At 41.9% G+C, this 27,455-nt stretch overlaps 1 protein-coding gene and 1 long non-coding RNA gene across 2 annotated transcripts; one reads left to right on the top strand and one right to left on the bottom strand.

The window, feature by feature from the left end:
- Positions 1-1,654: 1,654 nt before the first annotated feature.
- On the top strand, positions 1,655-26,838 carry LOC118404986 (beta-1,3-glucan-binding protein-like). Its single transcript, XM_035804386.1, has 14 exons — positions 1,655-1,664; positions 4,514-4,662; positions 5,564-5,693; positions 7,644-7,762; positions 8,401-8,475; positions 9,291-9,351; positions 9,750-9,924; positions 21,961-22,052; positions 22,771-22,950; positions 23,490-23,567; positions 24,166-24,283; positions 24,894-24,965; positions 25,592-25,724; positions 26,418-26,838. Exons 1-14 carry the CDS (start codon positions 1,655-1,657, stop codon positions 26,631-26,633), a joined length of 1,608 nt encoding a protein of 535 aa, XP_035660279.1. The 3' UTR covers positions 26,634-26,838.
- On the bottom strand, positions 11,247-21,849 carry LOC118404217. Its single transcript, XR_004829766.1, has 2 exons — positions 21,688-21,849; positions 11,247-12,427 (listed from the first exon to the last, which is right to left on the bottom strand). It is a non-coding gene; the product is annotated as an uncharacterized LOC118404217 (long non-coding RNA).
- Positions 26,839-27,455: the final 617 nt, after the last annotated feature.

Below are 27,455 nucleotides of genomic sequence, written 5' to 3'. Positions count from 1 at the left end.
AATCATTGAGCGACCATATCTGAAAAGGACAAGTTAAAATCTGTGAAAGATGTCGTTAATTTTATCAATTCTTGAGCCTAAAAGCTACAATTCTAAAAAAAATACTTACCAAGTGACAATATTGTTTGCTTCTCAATTATTTCGCAAAAAAATATTACGAAATGATAACGCACTCGTTGCCGGATATATGAGTGTACTGCCTCTTTCTTATATGATATGGAAGAAAACGGATAAAATCCTAGAAAATTAATAAAAAGCTTAAGCCATACAACTAAAAGGGCGCACCAAGCTATGATCTAGCTAAAATCTAGCGGGAAATGTTTTATAAGCAATATCGATAATTGACAAATAACACATTCTAAATTAATACCACCTTCATAGCCCGTTGTCCAGTCGCTGTGTATAATTCTACCAGCAATGCAGCTTGCTTGTATACACAGTTATGGTAACCACCCCAGCTGTTCAACCTCATATTGTGATTATAACCTTCAAACTGTTGGTATACGTACCAGTTGGAACAAGAGATACGGCGAAGGTTGCTTTAGCTTAACTTTTAAAGTTCTTCCAAACGATGTCTCGTTGTCCGTGCGTAGCCAGTTATGAACAGTAACGTCGAGTAACCGAGGGACTGTGCTGGCAAACACAGGATATTGAGGATATGTAGTGTGTAAAGTTGTAATGGAAGGATGCTTACTAAAGTTGTAATGATGGGTTCTCATGGGAACGTAGAAGGTAGTTGAAGGAGAGGGTTGGGTTTTACCTCCCAACACCGTGACCAAAACATCAATTGTATTCCCAAACCATTAACTCTACGGACGGCCTCAAAACGATGTTACCTTTTTATCTTTACCTAAGTATATCGTTAACAGGTATACAAATTCTACCGAAGGTCGTAAGAAAACAACACTGTAGCTTACTTACAGACACGTGCTAGACAAATAGATAACTAAAAATGTTCTACTGGTCAAAAACATATCCTTGAAGTCACGTGATCAGCTTCCATCTAGGAGTCCCCGGATGTATTGGATTATGCAATGATGTAATGATGTATATTTGTAGATTCTCAAGGGGCGTAGACGACCCATGTGTGAAGTACCCATAGTACATCAGTATTTCCGTTTGTTGAATATAAAAGTCAGAGTCAGGTTGAAAGTCTGCCCTTGTGTCATTGCCGCCCAGTCACAAATTGTAAGTACAAACAATTACGTACCGTATCTAAAATGTTCGTTTTGAAAATCTTACGAAATCAACACCAATACTAAAAATATCTTTAAGTTCGTTCGCAGGAATTCAATTTTGCGGTAAGGTGAACCGCATCATCCATTTTCACAAAACCGCAAACATTAACTTAAACCACCGCGGAAATTTTCAGCATTTTCACATTTGGCATTTATACTTTTCTGTAGAACAGAACATCATGATATCTTTACTACAGCAATACTATTGGTTGTACTTTATAACGCATAAAGGTATCGGTTAGTTTCAATATGGACCTATCACTTTACGTAAGTCTTGTCTAAGGCTTGAAAAAAAGTAAATAATGGTCAACATGAGGAAGAAATTTATTAGATTGCAAATTATTAGATGCCATTGAGGTGACAAGTTGCAATCAGTCAATTGTGCAGAAGGTTGCTAGTATGTTTGCGGTAACCATATGAAGCGAGGTAAGTTCGCAAACATCTGGAGCGGCTGGGATCATTTGGGGGGGGGGCGTATCTACGCATTTTTCAACACAAGCTAAGTTTTACATGCCGGAAGAGGGAGCTTTAGGGTGCAGCAACCCCCTTTTCCCTGTATAGAGAACATTAAGCCGTGTTAAAAATCACGAATCAGCGACGTAATATACGTGCACGTAAACTGTTCAAAAACTATGTCTATGTTCTGTGGAAGACACCCAGGCTGTTAAAATACAAAACATTAATTTAAAACTTGGCAATGTGTGTGGAATGTTGAAGATTCCCTTATCGTGCAAATATTTTTTGCAGGCATTATGGAGTTGCTTGCAGTTCTACTTTTTCATGCAGCCCTATGGGCAGCTGGGGATGCCCAAGGTAAGAAAAAACATGTGGTGATTTTGGGAATAGACTCTAGTGTGCTACTTATTGGTGCCAATGTAATAACTAGAATACGACATTTTCCGATCATTATGATACATTGCATCATGACGTCACCTGAGTAGCACCGTATGGCAGCTCGGTCCAGAATCTTTGACCCTACTTTTGTAACATGTTAGCTCCCTGCAATCTAATCCCTGGCTGCGAAGAAATAGTAGTCGGCCCGACCGATAACAATTCTTAAGTTTTACAAGTGTGAATACACAATTTTCTTCACTTATTGTCAATGGACTAGTTTAACAATTCGCATAGCGGCTCTCAACAAACTTGGTTTTTCAAGTCCGTAAACGTATGTTCTGTAATATGCTGAAGCTAGTATAAATTGCACTAAATGCCTTCCTATGTCACTGAGAAAAGATAGTGGAAAGTACCTGTATCGTCTGGCTGCTTTCAGAATCTATCGAGTGTCATTTTTCAAATCCTGTAATATTTTTGCATTTCATTGCATGTCATCACTATGACTAAGCACTGCCGAGTGTCTTGAATAACTGTCATATTTCGAACGATGTAATATTTTGCAACTTATTGCATGTAATTACTATGACTAGGCACTGTCGAGTGTCTTGACTGTTATCTTTAGAATGATGTAATATTTTTGCAATTCATTGCATGTATTTACTATGACCAAACACTGTCGAATATCTTGACTAACTTTCATATTTTAAATGATGAAATATTTTTTCAATTCATTGCATGTCATCACTATGACTAAGCCCTGCCGAGTGTCTTGACTGTCATATTTCTCATGATGTAATTTTTTGGCAATTCATTGCATGTCATCACTATGACTAAGCACTGTCAAGTTTCTTGACTAACTGTCATCTTTTAAATGATGTAATATTTTTGCAATTCATTGCATGTCATCATTATGACAAAGCACTGTCGAATATCTTGACTAATTTTCATATTTTGAATGACGAAATATTTTTTGCAATTCACTCCATGCATTTACTATGACGAAGCACTGTTTGCTTCTCAAAATTGAATTTCAAAATGCACATAAACAGTATAACCAGATAAATTATGCAATATTTGCTTAGATCTTAATCTTTCATATGCATATTTTGCAATTCATTGTGTATATAAAGTCGCTAAGGTTATCGATATATTGGTTCTTTGTCATACCATGGGAATACTAACAGTTGGGATGCTTATATAACAATGACATGCAAATTATACAAGAATTAGCGAGTCCGATATTTTGAGCTAGAGAACTCTTTAACGTAATAACTTTTGTATAACATTTAGAATATATAGTTCTATTTCATCATCTTAGATACCTCCAATTCAACAAGTGTTTAAGACATCCTTTCTTAAGCCGTGGACCATCTGAGAGTATAGCATCGATATCATCTATAGAAAGTACTTTCATCGCCCCAAATCTTTGTGTTGGTTGCAAAAATATATACATAATGTGTACTAAAGGCCATGTCAACATAGTAGGTATCCGGTGCTTTATTATTTACCGTAGACTGTTATGAAAAGCTTCAGCCACAGGATGTCAATAATCATGTCAATATACACCTCTGATCGTCTTAGAGATATGTGTATGTGTACCTTGTCCCCCCAACGACCTGGAGGTCAAGGGACTCTAGGTAGGTAGGTATACGTAGGCAGCTATGTCTATGTGTGCGTGTTTGAAAGCTGAGAACTTCAAGCCGTTAGTTCGATTCCAGCTGTGTCGCTCACCCGACATTTACTCAATCGGGAAGGGTTGCAGTCCTTATACCCCCGTCACATGTAGCGAAAATCGATCGGACGACGAGTCTGCGAGCTCTAAATTACGAGGAGGCATGACCCTGATGCCGACCAAGAAATGACAGAGTTCCCCCTTCCCGCCAGGGTCATGCCTCCTCGTAATTTAGAGCTCGCAGATTCGTCGTCCGATCGATGCTCGCTACATGTGACGGGGTATTAGGACGGGACGTTAAACCGAGGTCAGCTGTTCGTTGTACACGTGATTGTCGGAAAAAAGAAGGACAGTTTTCTTGGTACAATAAACCTGTAAATAATAACGTAACATATCTTTTGTCTTCTCTATCACGACCAGTGGAAGCGTACCTTTCCAGTGAGCTAAAATTGTGTGTTTGTGTGTGTGTGTGTGTGTGTGTGTGAACGTGTGTGTGTGTGTGTGTGTACGTGTGTGTGTGTGTGTGAACGTGTGTGTGTGTGTGTGTGTGTGTGTGTACGTGTGTGTGAACGTGTGTGTGTGTGTGTGTGTGTGTGTGTGTGTGTGAACGTGTGTGTGTGTGTGTGTGTGTACGTGTGTGTGTGTGTGTAAGAGAGGAAAAGAGAGAGAAAATGCATAGACGCATAAATACATCCAAATCAGTTCTTCATCATGTTTATTGAAAATAAAGCACTTATGACTTTCTGACGTACGCTTGTATGTTTTGTAGGGACCTATCTTGGCTGTTACATCGACAACCCAGATGACCGAGACTTCCCCCATGTGACCACCATGACTTACACCAACGGTTACACCACCTGCAGTCAGTACTGCGCATCACTGGGGTACAGCTACATCGGACTGCAGTACGCCATCGAGGTACATGTAGGGGTGACGTAACCATTAGCACATCCGCCTAGAGCGCCCGGTTAGAGAGCTCAAATAAAAACAAGGCTTTAAACCATTGAAAGCCTTTCTTGGTGGGATTATATGTGAAATCTGGGCATTTTGGGAGTGTCTGCAGTAGGAAAGACCCTATACTTGTTGAACTAGTTGTAAAAAATGACCTTTCTCCATCGAGGGGGTTTCCGCACCCCCCTGAAATAGTGGTATCGTCATCAGATAGCTGTTTTGAGCCAAACGGGCCAATCCAATGGCTCTAATTAGGGGGGTGTATCAAAAGACTAGCCGTATAGAAATTCTTGCAAATGAATTTCATGAGACTGGACATAGTTGGCTCTCATTTGAGGGTAAGTTTGTATGGCTTGAACTTTTTATTCTTGAGATAATTGCATTTTTTTCCTCAACTCTCCATTGGAACGCATGTATTACTGGGGGAAAATTCTAATGGCACCGTCTCCCCTGTACGAAGGGTGATCAATAAGTTCTCGTGCTCATCCAGAAATGATAAGCACAAATTTCGAGTCACAAATTTTCGAAACCTTTTATCAATATCCTCCAAATTTCAAATCATTGCAGTCATTACTTTCCAGGCATTCGGTTTTGTTTTTTTTTAAATCAGAAGTGGCGAGAAAAACAAGGGTGAATTGTGATCAGACATTTGTGGGTCGAGTTCCCCATGCAGTAAATTTCTTTTTAACAAAAGACATTGTCAAAATGTTTGATAATGATTCTCTTGTAATATTTTCAATATTGCAGTTTGAAAACACTGTCGGTTCACTTGACATCCGTGCATGCCCTGTTTAAAAACGGATATAGGCTACTCCACGGATAAAGGTGAACCAGCGTCATGTCTTTGCATTTTTGATTGCCTTTCCAGTGCTTCTGTGGCCACACCTACGGTAAGCACGGCCGAGCCCCGGAGTCTGACTGTTACTACGGCTGTTCTGGTGGAACCGGTGGCAAGTGTGGCGGGGACTACAGGAACACTGTCTGGGACATCGGTGATGGTATGTAACATATACATTCGCATAATTCCACCAGGTGCCATTATACCGCCACCTCAAAAAACGTTTGTTATAGAGACCTTCTCAAGATTGTCTTCAACACCTCAATATCTGAATTGTATTACTTTTAGGATATTTAACATTCGGTGTTCAAGACAATCTTGGGAAGACCTCAATAATAACGTTTTTTGAGGTGGCGGTATTATGGCACCTGGTGGAATTATGGTAGTCGATGTTACTTATCTAATACTTTTGATTCCAAGAAACAGACATCAAACGACATCTATCTACAACTCAATATTCACGACGGTAGCATGTCCAGAACACGAGATATCAAACACTGCATTACCGCAGAAACCCGCTAGGACCTCTAATTTCAAACTTTTCTTCATCTTTTTTTCCCTGACGCCTACAAACTTAGCAAGTATCACAAGAGTACATCCATAGCTTGTGAAAAGGTGAAAGAAGCGAAGGTAGAATGGCTCCTCTTTTAATTTTTTTGTTTGTTTGTTTGTATGTTTGTTTGTTTGAACCTTTATTTATTTATGAAAGCTCAAATCGGCCTGCAGGCCGCTTTCATTGAGGTCATGAGAGAATTTGACGTTTTAGGACACAGCTACACATTTTGGTGTGGTTTCCTAAAAAAGCAATTGCTAGGAAGCTTATTCACTATTTCACTGGTTATGTTCCGAAAATAGAGCTCGTACTGATATTTCAAAGGTAAAAGGTAAATGCACAATATGGAGGATTATGGTTCTAACTGCGCATGTGCATCTTGATAATAGGTAGCTTGATAATAGTTCAAAGGTCAAGGCTTATAACTTTTAAGGTAGCACAACACAGTTTTTTGCCTATGGGGATTTCTATAGTTAAGGACCCCAAAGTGAGGAGGTTCGACGCCTCAAAATTTTTAGCAGGGTGCAAAAGTAATTAACAAGAATTGAATATGTTGGAGTTCAGGGTAGAATCTACAAAATATGTGAAAATGAGATGAAGTTTGCCTGCTCGTTTTCCCAGAAAAAACACTTTGAAATGACCCCCAGCGGAGGTCACCATGCTGCATCCGACACACGGAAGTAGCGAGAACAGGATTCGTGCGCGAAATTCTACCCAGCCAAACAAACATCGTAACCCAACCTATACAGCCTCAAAACTTACGTATTCCTCTACTATCCACCACAGTTTCCGACTCGCTGACGTGCACAGAAATTTTTCTGTGGCTTTTCAAGAACTGCGACGTACTATTTTGTACCCGACCTGCTTTTGTCCACGGGGGTCGCCCATAAATACTGAGTTCTGCCAACTTCTGCGACCTTAAACAGTTTTTACCTGGACCATGATTAATATTTGACTAGACGTATTTAATCTGTTTGTGTCGCAGTGCCTTCATTCTTTAACATATAACCCATAATATAGTATTACTTTGTTGTGCTTGCGCAGTTGGACTCATGAATCTTCTTAAACCGGTTGTGCATTATTGTAGATCCACCTGAAATAAAATTCTGAAGATAAAGTTACGCAATATTGTCTAGATTGATAGATAGATAGTGTTTATTGTGATCTCGCAGTGTCAGAGCTCTTTCTGTACTGAATTACATCCAATTTACAAATGATACAAATTATCAAGATACAAGAACATTTCTACACAGTCATATACAAACTATAAGTAGTAATACATATTACATCAAGAAGGAGTTACTCAAAGACTTCTATACAATTATATAAAAACTAGACTTCGGTACTATGACAAGTCAAAAACAGGACATTCCTCTGAGAGCAGGGCAGTGACATAGTACATAATAGCTGCCTCAAGCATACCTCTCACCACTCTTAGAAGCGACCAGTGAGCAATGAAGCGCCCCTCAAAAGTCATAGCCAGGAAACAAACTAGGAAGATCTTGATAATAGATTGTGTTATATGTTGAAAACTGTTTGTCTGTGTTTGTCTTGTAGTCGGTGGAAGTACTGGTGGTACCGGAACAAGCGACAACTTGGAGCTGGTGTTTGAGGACACCTTCGACACCCTGGACACGACCAAGTGGAGGCCAGAGGTCACCGCAGGGGGTGGTGGGGTACGTTTCCTTGCTTTATCTGTCGTTCTTGTTCTTGTTCTTGTTAGGATACTGGGCAACACCCCTAATTTGCGTTGGGGCAAACCACCCAGGGCGTAGTGCTGCTTTTTTATCGGCCGTTCCTCAGGTGTTGTAATACCTCTTCCTTGAACTTAACGGGATTAGCTTGAAGGGTGGTTGAGTATGGTATGGTTTCGTTGCATGTTCTAAGATACGACCACAATGCTATCTGAATATTCGTAATTTGCAATAGCGATATCATTAAAGAGTCCACACAGAATGAATGAAATTATATATGAATGAAACTTTTTCGGTCTGTACGTTTGTATGTCTTGGTTTATGTCCGTAGTTATTATGTAGAGTGAATATTGTAGAGTGACATGATGCGAGGACGAAGATGGTGTAACCAGATCGAGACTGGCAGAATAGGAAAGTTGACTTGGCTCGGGTCCAAAGTTGGTCCCGCAGGCTGGTATATACGTGGGAAAGTACATTAGCAAGAAGTCCACAATGATGAAACAACATCATAAAACAACATATAAGCTTTTTAAAAAATATGTATCTAAAATTTCTGTTTAAAATCTTTCACGGCCTTCGAACGCTTGTGTTGGTTTTCATGTTTTTTGTTCTCTTCGCAGAATGAGGAGTTCCAGTATTACATGGGGCATCCTGACAACCTGTACGTACAGAACGGAAACCTCTACCTCAAACCGGTAACAATTCAATTATTTATGGATACAAAAAGGATACGTGTGTTAACTTGAAAGTTCATCTGTGTTGGTGGGAGTCATTCTTGAAATAGTTGAACTGTAATTTCCAACACCAAAATTGGACTCACCCTAATTCGACTGCACAGCACCAGTCTTTGTCAAGGAATGAGCAATCTGCATAACGTAACGTGTCACGACAGCAGTGGATTGTTCATTCCTTGAAAATGACTGATGCTGTGCAGTCGAAAATTTGGGTGAGTCCAATTTTGGTGTTGGAAATTACAGTTCAACTATTTAAAAAAAAAGGATTCGTGTGTATTTGCAAGTTTACACACAACACACCTTCATACCTGCCACATTTTTGTTAGGCCAGATGGCCGAGGGGGAGAGTAGATTATTCACCTTGTATTCAATACATGTAGAACGTGTATTCTATACCCGGGCGAGTCGGGGATTAAAATGGTACATGCTACTTTCTCTGCTAAACAATGAGCATTTGAGAAAGAGTATGAAAGTTGAACACACGGCACTACCAGCTTTGATACTATAACCACGGATCCCCCTGCTGGAGTGATTTCACAAAGTTGTGTGGCTCCACAGGAAAGGAGATGGGCGCCGCCCTATGCACCTTATGGTGCGGGAGGAACATTCCTTCATCTTTTACTAAAGCTAGCTCTTAGATAGCAAACGGTAAAAGGGCTTTAAGAAATAATAAAAAGGAAGTACGACGAGGTAAAGAAAAAATTGCTTCTTTAACCCACCAAGATGGCGGACGCTAGATATCATCATGTTCACGTTCACGTCTCTTCTTACGTCAGACCCTGGCTTCGGAACACTACGGAGAGAACTTCATGACTTCTGGTTACATCGACTTTTGGCGTAAGTTGTAAAAAAAAATGATGATAATTATTTCTATTAGAAAGGTTAATGTTTACTTTAGCTTGGTATAGTCTTAAAACTACTGCTCTGTTTGTTCTTACTCAAACACATCCATATGTATAATGACCAGCTCCCTGGCTCTGTCCTGCCACATGCTACGTGATGTATCAGATTACAACAAGCAATCTGCCTGCTACTTAATCATTTTGACAGGCGGCTGGTTCGGGCCATCAACCTTAAAGCTTATTTGCTTGGAACAGGAGAAGAAGAAGAAGAAACGGAGCAAAAACATAAAGATACATGTCGCATTGGCATTAAAGATGTGTAGGAAGAAGTGTTGAACTTAATCTTACAGTATCTACTTGAAAGTAGCTCTAAACACGGCACTTCTTTTTCAGACGGTTACAACTACGTCGGATGTTTCAACGACGGCGGAGACCAGGACCTGACGAACAGTCTACTGACAGCTGGCGACATGAACCCTGGGAAATGTGTGACGCACTGCGCTAACGGAGGTTACGAGTACTTCGGGCTGAAGGGGACAGAATGTCGCTGTGGGAACAGCTTCGGAAGGTCGGAGATTTTGTGTTTTTTGTTGAGTAACAGGAACCCCGCCGCGCGCTGTCTGCCACGGTAGTCCGCCGTGTACCGCCAATCCGGAAATGCCTCCTCAGATGCTCCCGTCAAAGATTACTATCTTCTTAGTGCGAGTATTTCCCGTCATCCTTTGCGCCGCCTTTCCCCTAACTTTGCTCGCCGCGCGGCTTCGCCGCGCTCTAAATCGGCTACGCCGATTGGTCGGCTTAGCCGACCTTCGGGTGGAAAAACTCCTGCGCCGATTGGTCGGCTTCGCCGACTTCCCCGACCTTCGGGTAATCCCCAACCCCGGCAATGCTCAGCGATACGGTACGCGGTGTACGGGCGAATCAAAGACAATTCCTTGGCCGACCGCCTATGGACAAACCTAAGGACCTTAGGTTGTGTCATGCAAAGTTCGTCACTGAAAATCATTAATCTCCAAGCAGATCCTACAATGGCATGAGATAATACCAAACCATGGAATCAATCAAGGGGGTGTGGCGACAGACCGGCTCACGGAAACGAGGCTCGACTCATGGTTTTCGCTAAGGATGACGGGTACCCGGAAGTGGTACGCGCGGTATATTGAAACCGGGGAGTCCTTGACTAGCGATAAACATGATATCCAACTAGATCTACTGATCTTCGGGGTGCAGGATCGCCATATAGTCGAAGTCAGACAAACTTTAAACGATACCAATAGGTTTGGAAGCTTTTATGCTATGGAAAACTTTGAAATATGAACCTTCAACAAAATGAAATACCATTAATTTTGGAGTCACAGATGACATAGATCTTCAAGGGGCTTTGCCATACAAAGGACAATTCAAAGCAGAGAAGAAGAAAAGTAATTTTTTTCAGAATTTATCAGAAGAAAACTTTGTATTTGTTAACTTTTTTGGTGAAAGTATATCTCTTTAAATTTAACTTTATTTGAATTTAAAGACAACACAGTATGCTGCACCAGACAGCAAGATGCTGATGTATATTTCTCACCAAGTCAAATTGTTATTTCCAAGAAATTATCAAGTAATCAACAACTTGGATTTGTTATACTTAACTACAAAAGACACAGCTGCAATTGTTGAACATTAATTCATGTACAAAAATAAAAGTCAAACAGAAATACAGGCCAAATGTTCCTTATATAATATTGGATTCCTTTATTGCTAGGTTAGGGTTAGCCTGTAGGATTTGGCTAAGGTTTGTTTTAGCTGGGAAAATTTGGCTGTATCAACATTAACATGCATCTTCAAAGCATTTCTATTACTGTTGCATGACCATAATCAGTGCAAAACAGGATGCAAATCAGATACAGACTTTTGGTTCACTTTTTAATCTGCAATAAGAAAAACACATGGAAAAATTGCCAAAAGCTGGTTATTTCTTATTGGGCATACATGTAGCTGTGACAAGCTCACACAAGCACTATCATAGCAAAGTACCAACAGCTGTTGATGTGGAAAATATATCTACATACTGTAGGGAAGGCTCATTTCATACATTCTATCCATGTTACACTACACCGTGTAAAGTTGGTCTATATTTCACACATAACCCAACATTGTTTTACTCAATGAAACAGCATTCTATTACAGGAAATGCTCATGAATAGAATTCCTATTGCCAAAGATACCATTACTGTTTCAGTATATCATTGTTAAAACCAACAAACACAAAATATCAATGACTTTCAATTTGACAACTTTCAAAACACTGGCAAAGTAGTGCTTCATTGTACTATATATAAGAATAAATGAATAGCATTGGTTATGAATAAGTAACATCTTAGAGTTAGACTTTAGACTAGAGTGGTCACTTACTGTACTGTTTACCATTGTTTGTTCGTCATTTTTCTCACTTGTAATTAGCCCTCAGGCAATAATTTCCAAGAACTTTTGATACTTATCATTAGTACTATTATTATAAATCCTTCTTCTCCCTCAAGCATATAGGCAGTCAGTTATTTATCATAGTCAACTCTAAAAAGGAAGCTAAACATAATTAAAAAGTTCTGAAATCATCAATTACAAAGCTTGATAAGGGATTATTTTAAAACATGTACTACTGTGAAAGGGAGAAAATGGAGTGTTGGCAGTGGTTTTAAGTTCGCGGTTGAAACTTCCATGCAGGGTTTTACTATCAAAGGCCAAATATTTGCTATCACTTCAAGCCTTCAGTTAGTTTATCACTGCAAAAAAACACATGAACATAAAACCACTGCAAACATTACCCATTTACAATTTGTAATAAGGACATATACACTGTATACTCTTCTTCTTCTTCACTGTACATGAAACAACTTTACAAATCACTGCATTGAAAATCCAAAACTCTGTATAAAATACCATGATATTCTCAAAATACAATTAACTATAAATATGCCTATGGTTGCATTCAACTCCTTTGTTAGGAAGGTAGTTCAAGGTACATCATCATATGTCAGAACTAAAAGTCTTCAGTGTTCATTTTATTTCCACTGCTGAGCGGACACCATCTGAAAAAAACAGAAAACATTTCACAGTGGAAAGTTAACAAGGAATTCATTGAACTATCATACTCTTCAATTCTACTGATAGAGTACTTTGATACGGTGTGGGTCACTTGAATAGCCAGATACATGTAATCTATGTGTGAGGGGGAGGGGGGCAGGGTATGCAGACAGCTGTTATAAAATCAGAAATCTGCAAGTTATTAATTACTTAAGTGCTTAACAATATTTTACTCCTTTAGCCTTATACTGTTATAGCAAAAAAATCAATCTGTAAGTAAAGCTATTATGCACTCAAGTGAATATGCAGCACATAACAAATATGCTCAAGTTTCATGTACTGTCCCAGTGAGTAAGAATCAGAGTCTAATTTTCTTCATTAAAAAAAAATGAGTTGATATTTATCTGAGTAAGTGTCTTTCTGCATACTATAGTGAAGATACGAGTACTAATGACCTACTAGTATACAATGTCATATTGTTTCCTTTCAGGATGACTTCCATATGTATGTTGGTTGACCAACTAAAATACATTAATTAACTTAAGTCTATATTTCTTGATCAAAAGCACGTATTTCCTCAATCACCTCAAATATAAGGAAGAAAAGGGAAATTCTAAATGTAATGACTTCTATTGCTTGAGGCAATCAAGTAGCATATAACACTCAGCCATGGAATACTGAAGTTACCACTTTCAAATTAATACAGCCAGCATGTTTACTTGTACTTTCAAACTCTATATTTCTTAGTGAGAAGCAAGGATGCACTTGATATTCTCTCATAAGTTTCAGACATACAAAATTACTGTTGACTATTACTAGTTTTTGAAAAAAATCAAAGATGTTTTTCTGAGTCCAGGGCATTTCTGAAAAGGCTCACTGTAAGCAAGAATACAACCAAAATTTGGGTCAACTTGCAATGAGTATATTGCTTAATCAAAAGCATGGGTTCACTTCATATTCCTACATATATTGGAAAGATATATGTACTATTGATTATTACTAGTTTTTGAAAAATCAGACATGATCTTATATTTCCGGGCAATTTTGGAATGGACCTAGGTGTCAGTAATGTAACAGCTGAAATTCACCTCAAGTTCCAAAGGCTATATTTTTTCATCGAAACCATGGATTGACTTGATATTCCCATATATGTTGGAGAAATATATGTACTATTGATTCTTACTAGTTTCCAGAAAATCAGACATGATCTTATATTTCCGGGGAATTTTGGAATGGACCTAGGTGTCAGTAACGTAACAGCTGAAATTTACATCAAGTTCCAAAGGCTATATTTTTTCATCAAAACCATGGATTGACTTGATATTCCAACATATGTTGGAGACATATACGTACTATTGATTCTTGCTATTTTTTTCGAAATCAGAGAAGTTTTTGTATTTCCGTCTATTTTCTGAAAGTGACTGGGTGTGAATGACAGAAGAGGTCAATTGAAGGTCAACTTTGGATGAGTATTTTTCTTCATCAGAAGTATGGATGGACTTGATATTCCAATATATGTTGGAGGCATATACGTACTATTGATTATTGCTATTTTTTTCGCAATCAGACAAGTTTTTGTATTTCCGGGGATTTTTGGAATGTGGCTGGGTAAGAGTGACAGAAGAGGTCAAATATAGGTCAACTTTGGATGAGTATTTTTCTTCATCAAAAGTATGGATGGACTTGATATTCCAATATATGTTGGAGACATATACGTACTATTGATTCTTGCTATTTTTTTGCAATCAAACAAGTTTTTTGCCTTGCCGCCAGGCAAGGCTTTACGCCAGCTTTTTTCCATGGATCAATGGACGGACCTTTTAACCCAGCCCTTCCAAAGCCCCTTCCAAAGGCCCTTTGTTATTTTGGGTATACAAACAGTTTTAGTAATACAGACAGAGACCAAACTGAAAACCATCATAATATAAGAAGAAACAACTCATGAATGGAAACAAAGAAAAAGGATGTGCCATTCCACCCGAGGCAGACTTGCACCCGCCCACCCTTCTGCCAAGAAACGACACATCAAAGCAAACTGGAAATTATAAAGAGGACTAGAGAGTAGAAGGAGAACACCATAGTGAAGGACTGACCACACACACTGAACATCTAACAGACAATCCACCAATAGCAAAGACAGACTGTAGCACCAAACAAAGACTACTACGACAAGGACTCTAAAAACGTAGAACCAAAACTCCCGTCCGCACACTTGCCCATCTAACAGATTGGCACCACTCAGCCAAGAAACTTTCAGAACCAAGTCGAACAAACTCCACCTTGAGTTTAAACCTAAGAGCCTCCTTGATTAGAGACACCAGCTCAATGTGAGATACGAAATTATTGTCAAAGAGAGCCTGACACCTGGACCACCAAATCTTAGACCGAGCGACGGCCAAAATGTAGGTGCAGACATCTCTCTTACACTTCTTCAGGGTAGACGACATAACACCATAGAGAGCGACCGCACGAGAAACACGAAAACTAGAGACCACCCATCGCCTAATGAATCCTTCGACCCAAGTCCAGGTCAGGAGCACCTCGCCACAAGACCAGATGGCATGGGTAACGGTCTCCGTAGCTCTACAGTTTCTCCTCGGACAAAGAGGGGAAGGAGTTCTGTGCCAAATCGAACAAGTCAAGTAGTTGGTTTTGAGAGCCCCATGTGCGACCTTCCAGGAAAGCTCCTTTAGGTTATTCTCAAGGAGAGTGTTATGCACCGTTGAAAAAACAAGTGACCAATCAACACCCCGCTCTAAAAAACAAGCGGAAGGGGTATGAGAACGAGCTAAAATGGCAGCTTTGTACAAAGACTGCACGGTGCATGTCTTGTCCCAAGTCTTCGAAGCAGAAGCATTAACAAATTCCAAGGTGAGCTTCCGCATCAAAGAATAGTGAGGTGGAGCCTCAGGAGAGTGGGGGGAACTGTTAGACCACGATGATGGTTCAAAACGACGGGCAAAAAAACCCAGCCAATATTTTGCCAACTGGACCCATGGAAGGTCCGGCCGGTCAAGAATACTGGTAAACGGCCGACAATAAAAACAATTGGCCTTCACTCCAAAATCAATGAGATCCCATCCACCTTTGTCCAAAGGTAGCATAACTGTCTGTCTAGAGACCATTTCTGCACGAGAACTCCAGAAAAACTTAAAGACGGCTCTCGTAATGTCCTTGACGACTGACTCGGGAGGAGAAAATACAGGAGCAATATACCACAAAGTAGATAAAGCAAGGTTATTAACGACGACAACCTTGCCAGCGAAGGATAAAGAGAAGCTGTCCCACCTTCGCAGAACCGCTTCAAACTTAGCTTGCCTCTCCCTCCAGTTGACTAAAGGCATATTAACACTTCCAAAAGTACCTCCCAATAAACGTATGGATACAGATGTCCATTTAAAATTCTTCGGACAATCGAGTCTTTTCCTCCAACTACCTAGCCAGAGACCCATACATTTGTCAAGATTTAAAAGAGACCCGGAACCTCTGTTATACATGTCAATAACAGCAAAGAGCCGGCGGATCGACTCATCGGTTGTAACAATAGCCGAGTTATCGTCCGCATACTGCGAGATCTTAACTTCACGGCCACCAGGCAACCTGAGGCCGTGAATCGCAGCGTCGGCCCTTACTGTAGCGGCAAATGGCTCCAAAGAAATTGCGTACAGCAGGGGTGACATAGGGCACCCCTGCCGAACACCTCTTGAGAGAGAAAAAGAAGATGATAGCGACCCATTGACGGAAACAGCACTGGTAATGTTGTGGTACAATATAGCAACCCATTTGCGAAAAACCGGGCCAAAACCCATCTTCGCAAGAGTCAAGTGAAGAAAATCAATATTCACTCTATCAAAGGCCTTGGCCTGATCCAGAGAAATGATCGCACAGTCAAAGTTATTCATATTAACATATGTAACGATATCTCTCATCAAAAGTAGGTTACATTGTATCGACCGGCCTGGTATACCGCATGTCTGGTCAGGACTGATGACCGAGGCGGCAACCATCTTCAGCCTATTGTTAAGGACCTTTGCAAGAATCTTATAATCGCAATTTAACAAAGAGATGGGGCGACGGTTCTTCGGGTCCAGAGGGTCCCCTTTTTTTGGAAGGAGAGTAATAACACCAAAACTCTGGCTCTGAGAGAGCTCGCCAGAAGAGAAAACTTCCTCAAAAACTGAGAGGAGATCCCCGGCAATGACGTCCCAGAAAGCGACATAAAATTCCTTCGGGAGACCGTCACTGCCAGGGGACTTATTATTCTCCATACTGCGCAATGCAGCCCAAAGCTCATCCAATGAAAGAGGACCTTCTAATGAAGAGACTTCATCAGGATCCAAAGACCCTTCTAAATTGTTACAAAGGTTATTCGCCTCACACTTATCAATAGGCTCAGCACTAAAAAGGTCTTCATAAAATAGCTTAAAAACATCTAAAATCTCCTCGTCATCTTGGACAACACGTCCAGTAGAATCTCTGACCGAAGAAATGCGTCGCTGCCTACTTCGGGAAGAGGCCTGGCTTACAAAATACGAGGTACATTTTTCCCCCTCGACAAATTGCTTGACCCTGGACCGAACAAAAGCACCGCGAGCCTCCTCAGCGGACAACTCGGACAAGGAAGACTTAGTACATTCATACCTACGCAAGATGTCCGCCGAGGAGGCCCCGTCGTTCATCTTGTTGGTGAGATCGACAAGTTCATTATTCAAGGTAAACATGGACTCCCGTCTCTCCCTAGCCAGTTCACAAGAAATTCTGATCAAGAGAGAGCGAGTTCTAGCCTTTACATCGTCCCACCAGGCTCGCAAAGAAGGAAAACCTGGTTTCAAAGTCTTCCAATTGTTAAAAGCGAGTTTAAAATCATTTAAAACTTTGTCTCTTTTTAAAATCGAGACATTACATTTCCACAAGCCAGGCTTCTTCTTCACATCCGGTAAAATTGACAAGGACACACAGTCATGGTCTGTAAAATATGCGGGTAAAAAACAGTAGTTTGAAACGACGAGGCATTTAGACGAATAAAATCGGTCCAGCCGACAGGCAATACCTTTGGTCGGCTGTCTCCAAGTGAAGACCTTTTTAGAAGGATTCTCATGTCTCCAAGAGTCATGCACATTAAAATCGGCGCAAATGTCTTTTAAAATGGTGGAACCGCCACTACCATGAGCCGGGTTCCCGCCCCTCTTATCAATATCAACATCTTCAACGCAGTTAAAATCACCGCACAAAATAAGGGGCTCAGCCCCCGACAGAAACTTATACAAATTTTTAAAAAATCCAGTACGCTCCGCAGAAATGTTAGGAGCATACATGTTACAAACTTTGAAATTACGCACACCATCGGACAAGACGACACAGACAACACGCCCACTATCGTCACAAGACTTTTTAACCACATCAAAATTGAAAGATGGAGAGAGTAAAATACCCACACCTCTAGATTGGGAGGAGCCCAATGCCCAAAACGCTTGGCCTCCCCATTCCTTCTCCCAGAGCACCGCTTCAGATGTTGACGAAACATGGCACTCTTGGAGGCAAACAACGTCAAATTTATGTTGACGGCAAAAGCCGAAAACCTGCCTCCTCTTCTGCGGACTACGGAGCCCACAGACATTGAGTGTAGCAATAAGAACCATGAGGCTACATAGAGAAGGAATGTCAAACAACATCGGAATGTGAGGAATTAGTGGTACAGATCATCAATTCCTTCCACACCAATTCGGTTAACAAATTGGGGGTGGACATTGTAGAGGTGCTTGAGACATAACATCGTGGTTTTAAAAAACCTCGAACAATTACCAACCTTACAAGGCACAACGTCCCCGGAGATGCCATGCGCCTTTGCAAGGTGGGATTTCAAAGACCTAAAACTATGCAAGAGTTCGTCACAACCATGAGAAATAAACTGGTTGCACACAAAGACAGCCTTATTCTTGTACAAGTCAGAGGAGATGACAATGGCTCTCGCCTTTGCTACCAAATCGGGACTTGGAGCCTGAGAGGCATCCGAAGTATCCTCATCAATGATGAGGCTTCTGGAGCCAACAGTAGAGTCAGACTCGTTACCGTCCACAGAACGAAGACTCTCCGAGGGAAACTCCTCGATAACAAGACTGGAGTCGGAATCCGGCTCCTTACGAATCTTTTTCCCTTTCGACAAAGTCTTTGCAGAGGCAGATCCCTCACTGGAATCGCCCCTACACCTTTTCCTGGAATCTTTGTCAGCAATATCAGAGTTGCCATCATGGCAGCTCTGACAAAGAAAGAGGCGATTATCGCTTTGACAAACTGGGCCCTCACAGAAAGCAAGGAGAGCAGATTCTGGAGTTATGTCTGCCTTGCACTGATGACAAGACACCACCTCCAGAGTGATTGTGTAATCCAACTCACAACCCTGACACATGTACCGACGAGTAACAGGTCGGATTGGACTGGCCGCCTTACGCCTCCTTCTCTGGGACCGGGCGCGAGGGGCCGGTACCGGAGCAGCAGATGTTGAGGGTACCTGCTCGCTAGAAGAGGAAGAAAGGCCAGGCTTGGCCAGAGAAGGAGCGGCCTCCGACAGCACGTCCTCAGACGGCTCAACCACCGCGACCGGAGAAAACTTGGTCAGAGAAGGAGCGGCCCCCGACAGCAAGTCCTCAGACGGCTCAACCACCGCGACCGGAGAAAACTTGGTCAGCGAAGGAGCGGCCTCCGACAGCACGTCCTCAGACGGCTCAACCACCGCGACCGGAGGAGAAGCCTCCGACTCCGCGACCGGAGAAGAAACATCCGACTTCACAGCCGAAGAAGTACCCGGGTCCACACTGCCAGGGTGACCTGGAGGCGAAACAGGATCAGATACACCAGACTCTGCGTCAGAAACATGGGCCAGTTCCGACCGATCAGGCTTATTTGCAGCCTGAGGAACCCCTCCATCATGGTGTTCACGGACCTGACTCACACCTGCCGGGAGCTCTTGGCTCTTAGCCCAACTGGCTCCCATCTTAATCCTGTTTGCGAAGGACAGGGGACAACGGCGAGCCGTATGTCCCTCTGCCCTGCAACTGAGGCACACAACATCGTTGGTACAATCCATGGCCAAATGCCCAATGGACTGGCATTTGTTGCAAAATGTTACTGCACAATTTGCCGACTCATGCCCTTCCTGGTTGCATCTCAAGCAGGTACGGGGCTGCCCCACATACCTAAAGAAAACCATCCTCCCGTCATACATTTTCCATGCTGATGGGATATTGCATCCCGGCTTTAAAACTACTTTGTATTGCCGGTTCCCATTTTTGATGGTCGGTCTGTCCCGGTATGTTACCATACGGGACGTGATGACGGCACAGTATTGATTTAACCAGTTCCTGACATAGTTGTCATCGAGCTCATACGGAATTCTTGTGGCCGTGACAATTATCTCCGCCGCCGCGTAAGATGACACATCCACGGCGTCTAAACCAGACAGTTTCCCCGCATACAATGTACGCTCGTGTACCGAGGAAAATGACACGTCGAATGAGTTTGGTCCCAGAGACTGAACAGCCTGAATGCTGCTCATGGGAGCCGAAACCTCGCTCAGCAAAGTAAACACTTGTTCATACGTTAACCGATCACGGTACACGGCAACTTTTATTGAAAGAGGACGCTTCATAATGCAGCTTTAACTAGAACCAAATAAAACTAAAAAGGAACCAAAATATGAGCAGACAGAGCTGCCAGAGACCCTGAAAAACACTACCTGTAAATCAGACAGCCTCCACGGGCAGCAAGGGTTGAAAACGTAACGTAACTGAAGGCGTGTAACCAAACTGACACGCTTAAAGAACAACCAAGTACGAACCAATAAACTAGGCAGCCTCTCCGGGCGCTACTGGTTCTCAAACTAAATTGCTAAATTTGCCAAGGAGCAAGCCCAAGTGGAAATTTCCACTCAGACAAAATGGACACCACTGTCTGTCTCAACCCTTGAAATGCAAAACAGAGCAGCGTCCTACAATGGATGACCTCTGCCCCCTCTCAGCCCAGTCTATATAATGGGCGGGGGACAGCAGAAACTACAATGCTGCAACTAGATTTTGCAGATGCGAAACAGGGCGAACGCCCCACAATGGATGAACCACCTCTGCCCCTCTCAGCCCAGTCAACGCAATGGGCGGGGGGCAGAAGTAAACCACAATGCTGCAACTAGATTCTGCAGTTTTAGATCAACTCATTAAAGCCCAGAGTTCAACCGACTTGCAAACCATTAGATCAACTCAATAAGCCCAGAGTTCAACCGACTTTCAAACCAATAGATCAACTCATCAAAGCCCAGAGTTCGACCGACTTTCGAACCACATACGGGCAAAAACACATTGTCACAATGAAGTGATCAACGTGCCGAGTTTCATGGCTTAGTTAGACAATGGTACATTCCAGGCGAGTATTAAAACGCTCTTCTAGACGCATGTTACTGTATGTGGTCCAGCGTAATAAATCTACGCTTTAACTCACCATGTTTATATAAATATATATCACAAATTGCATCAGAAGGAACTTAGTTTGTAATAAAAAATAATGCATATTCATTGTGGGTCAAAAAGTTTTACAAAACCTGTTTAATGTGCCAATAATTCATCTGACATAAATTATGATAATGAGGGGGGGGGCGACATGTGGAACTCGGGATTTTTAAGCGTAGAATCTAGTCTAACTTACCAAAATAACATAAAATACGCGGCAAGGCACAGCTTTTTTAAAAAGATTTCTTGTTTTATTTCCGGGGAATTTTTGAATGTGGCTGGGTGTCAGTCATACAGAAGGTCAATTGAAGGTCAACTTCCAGTGTTTTTATTTCTTCATCAAAAGCATAAATTTGCTTCATATTCCGTCATATGCTGCACAAATATATCTACTAATGATACAAACTACCTTTGTAAGGTTTACATTAGATGATCACATCCCTGTGACATGCAAAGTTATCACACTTCTGAATAGTGGGGAGGGGGGCAACTACACATGATGTCAACTTCAAAAATCATTTTCTCAAGATCGCCTTGGCCGATTGACTTCAAATTTTCTGTGTAAGTAGAGTCTATTGAGTTCTGACAAAGGATTATATTCAAAGACAGCTATATATTACCGTAACCATTTAGGACTTTCGAAATGGTAAAAAATGTAGTATATAGCTATAACCTAAAGATACAACACGTGAAAGAAGAGCGATCGGCACTTAACACAGTACATATAGCATACCGAATGAAACACTGTTTTATCCCCTGTACATACGCACCTTCCATGTGTCGGCACACGGCTGAATAAACGCACAGTCCCCGGGGTTCTTCAGCACGTCATTGCTCCAAGTTCTGGCGGGCGCCATTTTGGTGAGGCACGCCTAATCCTTCCCATCAGCCTTAGTAGCCACACCCCCTTGTTTGAACTCCATGGCGGAAGCAACCTTGTTCCTGCATGCTGTGATGTTTCCAAGAGTTTTTGGCGACGCCTCAGGGGCGAGCCAGATGGCATATTATCATCTACTTATTTATCTTCGCATCTCATCTCATAGGTTTGGTGCCGGCCACGGGTGTCACATATCCTGCCCGGGCGATAGCGGGAAGGAATGTGGCGGAAATGGTGTCACTTCCGTTTACGGACAAAGTACGTCACTTCCTGTTCCATATATTATACGAAGAAGTAATAAGATTTGATTACAGCATCAGATTTAACAAGAAGAGGCACCATAAGAAAAGGAAGAGAGCTTTTTTTTCAATACCTGGTCCCTAATATATAGTAAAAGCCATGTTTTGTGTGGTAATTGTAGACATTGTAAACGGTTTGAAAAATATATTGACAGCCAGTGAGCTATACAACAGCCGGCGTTTCGGTGACTTTTTGTCACAATAATCATATGGGCGCTACAGTAGCGTCACAAATGCCGTCCTAAACGTAAATCTTTGCCCAACAACTATACTGAGATTCGCCAAAATGCAATTACTCAAGCAACTGGATATGATTTTGGAAACGGTCATACGTTTCAAACAACATCCGTTGTTATTCCTCAGTGAAATCCAGTGGTTTGATTAACTGTTTTTTGGCGTGCAGTCAAACATACATAAGCGGCCACCGTTGCATAGCGATCATTTGGCCATTGCGCTCACTTTTTGTCGATCCCTAAAAATCTTGCCATTGACCTAAGCATTAAGAAATAGTCTATAGAGGGCACCTGTACAACGCGGCCAGGGCCACACGATTTCCGGTCCCGTAGATACAGAAACACTGCATATTGCGACCATACGACTGTATCTAATACATGGATGTCTAATCTTCATCGACGTATACTGGGTTCATTCACGGGTTTGATCATAATCCTTTGCAGCGTACGGTGACTGCACCTCGGACTTCCCCCAGGGCCGGGCATGTTTCCTACAGGGTTCCAACAACGCCCCCCTCCCACCCATCCAGTCCGCCAGGGTCACCACTGTGGAGAGTTTCGCCTTCAAGTACGGAAAGGTCGAGGTCTGGGCTAAGTTGCCGACTGGAGACTGGATTTGGCCCGGTGAGACTTTTCATTTTATCTACTATGCTGCATATATTGACAGATAATGATAGCCTTCACTTGTACTTGTGCACATTTGCACTGATGCCCGGTCGGAACCTGAAGCCTCAAATTTGTCCCGGTGGAATGCCGGATACCACTGGGGTACCCCGGCCCTCTGTGCATGTGTGCTTATGGGTTGGTCATGACGTCAAATTGTCACCGGGTCCCTGGTTGATTATAACTCCGACTTAAAATCAACCCGGGGGCCGGTCGTGCCCAAAACTAGCCTTAGGGTGACCCATGGGGCCGCGTGGAGCCCGTGAACTGCCGGACAGGGCACCTTTTCCCAATTGTGACAAAGTATAGGTCTACATAGGACTACAAAAACACATTTTTACTTTTAATGAGACGTTGTTCCGAGACCTTCCCCGACATAGCGCCACGTGACATGTGATGACGCAAGGAGTGCTCACCGACTCAATAGAATCAAGGAGATTTAAGGGTTCGATAGAATTTGATTGCTTACTATTTTTTCATTTGCCTCCTCATTCGTTTAGCAATCTGGCTGCTTCCAAGAGATAACGTATACGGTGGTTGGCCAGCATCCGGTGAAATCGACATCATGGAATCCAGGGGTAAGTTAGATATTATTAGGTACACTCACAGTTCTGGTTACACATATGCAGCAACAGGGATTGTGGTTAATCATTCAAAGGTGACAGTACCTAAGTTGTTCTTGTCTCGTCTATTGTGTGGATTTGCGTGACAGATAACAGAATGCAGATAACATTTGCCATGAACAACCATCTAATAAGAGCCAATGGTTCTCTTTCATTATGGCAACCATTCATTACCATGGTAAAAGCCATTTTTATTCAGTCCGCTAATTGGCCAATGTTAACACATATACATATACGCATAAATCAACAGGATTATGATGTTCTTACTCAGAGACATTAGCCATCAAACGTCTAGGGAACTGACCAGTCGAAGAGCTGCTAGAAGCTCGATTTCGTCAGACTATAATCTCCATGTAGACCCTACAGTAGCATAAGATAGTATCAAAAACTGCCAGAAGAGTGAAGCCGGCCTAGGAGTGTGTTTGACTCCCTATGGCAAGCTATATCCCTTGGCGAGCTTTGATACTACATTGTATCTTATGCCACTGGTAAATCTGCTTGGAGACTATTCAGACTACAAAACAATCGTGTTGTGCGTGTTTTCTTCACACAGGAAACCGGAACCTGTACGGATCCTGGGGTGGATCCATCGGAGTTGACGATATGGGGTCAACCCTGCACTGGGGACCAAGATGGCCATACAATGGCTTCCAGCAGACAACCGCATCGAAGTATTAACCTCTATATATTTGCGAGACAGTTTACATGAAGCTAATTAGTATAACTTCAAAAAAACTATAATATTATCTATCGCCATTCACTGATTTGGTTGTGAATGGCTAAAGTAGAGACTGCCCTGCCAGTGGGTTGCTATATATAAGGTCACCCACATTTCCGAGTACGCATGCGGGGCAACAGGACTTGTGGGTAAAAAGTCAAAGCTGAAGGCCTCAGATCTGTAAACAGTTCTCGTGCCCACTATTGTCTTGACTGTCATAACAAGATCCTTGTGTGCTTTGCTTATTTCTCGGGGGCTTTAACCTTTGACATATCACCCACAACTCCCGATAGCACGCAAGCGTACTCGGTATTGTGAACGAGTTCAATTGTGAAAAAATAAGTGCTATATACGCTATCATCTCGTTCTTGTTGTGCTTTAGAAAACATTTTCATTGAGTATGTGTTTGTCATTGACTTGGAAAAAGCTTTACTCAATGTCATAATTGGTTACAGATCGTTTCGCCACAATGTCAGTTCGCCAGCCTAAAGTTGATTCTCCACAAAGTAAGTCGTTTCGCCACAAAGCCATAATAATCATACGGGATGCATTCGCTTTGACAGGCACACCAGCTCCGGTACTTATGGGACTGACTTCCACAAGTGGGTGCTGACTTGGACCGACACCTATCTCAAGTAAGAACATTCAATAGCATTTTTTTGTCATAAGGACAAGTTGTTTTGATTATACAGATGACATCCTCTGGGAACCCAAAATCTGATGCGAGCGTGCGAATAAAAATTTGACGAAAAAGTTGCCTTCATCATGAAATCTAAGTGGTCAGGAAGGTTGGACAAATGACTGAACACACAGAATATGGTGTGCCGAACAATAGACTCTTCATTTTTGTTCTTCCACATGTTTTAAACGTGATAATAGTCTATGACATTAGCACTACTTTTTTTCGATGTTTTTTTAAGCAATGCACGACACATATTTGCTCATTTTAGAGCTGCTTTGGATAAGTCCCATGGAAAAAAAATTCAGACAAACACGACTTCTGTTTGCAGAAAGAGGAAAACCTTGCGAGTAATGGAGCCAATTTTGAAGAAAATTCTACATTTTTTTTTAATCATCCACGGTGCGTGGTGTTGCAACTTAGCTTACACAGCGCCTCAGAAGTCAATCTAGGTCAGGGAATTACTTTACATTCAAGGTGTAGGGATACCCGGAAATGAGGCACGGGTTAAAACAAAAGTTTCCCAAATTCACATCACTTCTACATATGTCTAAATTGTAAACTGAATAATGATGTTCTTAGGGTTGAGGTTGATGATCAAGAGGTGTTGCTGGTCTCTCCTCCCACCAACTTCTGGGACATGGGCAACTTCGGTCTGCCGGCGTACGAGAACCCGTGGGCTGGAGGCGGCAAGATGACGCCATTCGACCGAGAGGTACATATCTTCCTCCACGATATATGGAGTCATAATGTATTTTATATGCTTGTTTGGCTTTTAGTCTGTACTTTTTGTGTTGCAACGCCGGATATTTGTGATCAGCATACCTTAGGAATGACTGGATGGAATATCAATTTGGATGCCTGCCGTGCAGTAACGTCTGCATACCACACTTCTATCGCGTTCTATATAGTCTCTACCAGACTCCGGGTGACTGGAAAACCGTAGAAATGGAATAAATAGCTAGAGGAGTAAGCTGTTTCCTAGCCGGCTATAGTCCTCTGACCGGCTTAATCCTCTATCTGTTCCATTTCTACGGATTTCCAGCGACCCGGAGTCTAGTAGAGACTAGTCCTTTAGACCTTGAAAAACTTTTGCCAGATTTAGCCTTTGTACAACCCAACTACGCATGCCTATTAACTGATCTTGTTTCGACCATGCTTCAAGCATATCCACATATTCATGGCCTCCGGCAGTTGGTTTACATGATAAAAAAAGAGCGGCTTTGTTTATGTCACAGGGGCCTTTACCTTTGACCTGCGCATTCGAAGAGCTTATTACAATAAGTTGCAAAACATCTCACTTTAGATACTTTTTTTTTAGTTTATATAAATACTTTGCACAATACCATACGTTATTACCTGGATGTCCTGCATTCATCGATATGTCCATTTACATTTTGCTCTCTAGTTCTATCTGATCTTCAACGTTGCTGTCGGCGGCACCAACTACTACTTCCCTGACGACGCCACCAACCAGCCGTACCCGAAACCCTGGAGCAACAACAACTCCCGTGAGGGCGCCATGAGGGACTTCTGGAACGCCAAGAACCAGTGGTACCCCACCTGGAACGGCGATGACGTCGCCATGCAGATCCAGTCCATCAAAGTCTGGCGATTCGTCTAAGTCTCACGAGATTTCGCGTACTCTCGTGAGATTACACGAGATCTGTATTCTCTCGCGTGACTTTGCCAAGAAGGGTCATTTTAGCATTAAATCGTACACATTATAATTTCTAATTATACTCTGATACTCTGTCTCAGAGTAATAGAAATAACTTGCTTAAATCAGTGCTATGAAAAACAAAATAAAGAGAATTTAATCCACACAATATGCGCCTTTTGTTTGCTTTTTTTTTAAATAGTCCTGTATAGATTTGCATACTTATTAGATTTATATATTTTATAACATGTCACATTTGGCAATTTTAAGGATTTCCAACAACTGCGATGAACCAGTCCGTCCGGTTAATTTGCATCTGACCCCATGCAAATGTGACCTCATGTGACCTACATGTGCAATGTATATGCGGCTTTACCGCAAAGGTTCACATAGAAGCCTATCCTATTGAACAACAGGTTAGATCGTCGTTGTGACTGGCAAGAGGACATACTTGCAAGAATCTAATATAAGTGATACTAGTCGGAGTATTAGGAAAAATGGGTGAGTCTTGGCGTTTTATTTTGAAGAGTATTTAGCAGAAACATGCCCCCCTCCCCACCATGTTGGTGAGTCACTGCTTATACATTTGGCTCCATGGATATATAACGTTATCTTGGTCAAGGGTATCGCTGTCTAATGTAGGATGCGTGATTGGCTATATATTGTACTGGCATCAGCCCAAATATTTAAATACAAAGGCATGACGGAGGACTGTTAACATTAACATGTGCAATTGGCTCATGATATACTAATTAACGATCATAATCAATCACTCACTAAAAATAA

The sequence above is a fragment of the Branchiostoma floridae genome, chromosome 17 (assembly GCF_000003815.2).
Source record: "Branchiostoma floridae strain S238N-H82 chromosome 17, Bfl_VNyyK, whole genome shotgun sequence".
Classification (NCBI taxonomy): domain Eukaryota; kingdom Metazoa; phylum Chordata; class Leptocardii; order Amphioxiformes; family Branchiostomatidae; genus Branchiostoma; species Branchiostoma floridae.
Note: the sequence above shows the minus strand (reverse complement) of the source record. Positions and strands in the feature narration are given on the sequence as shown.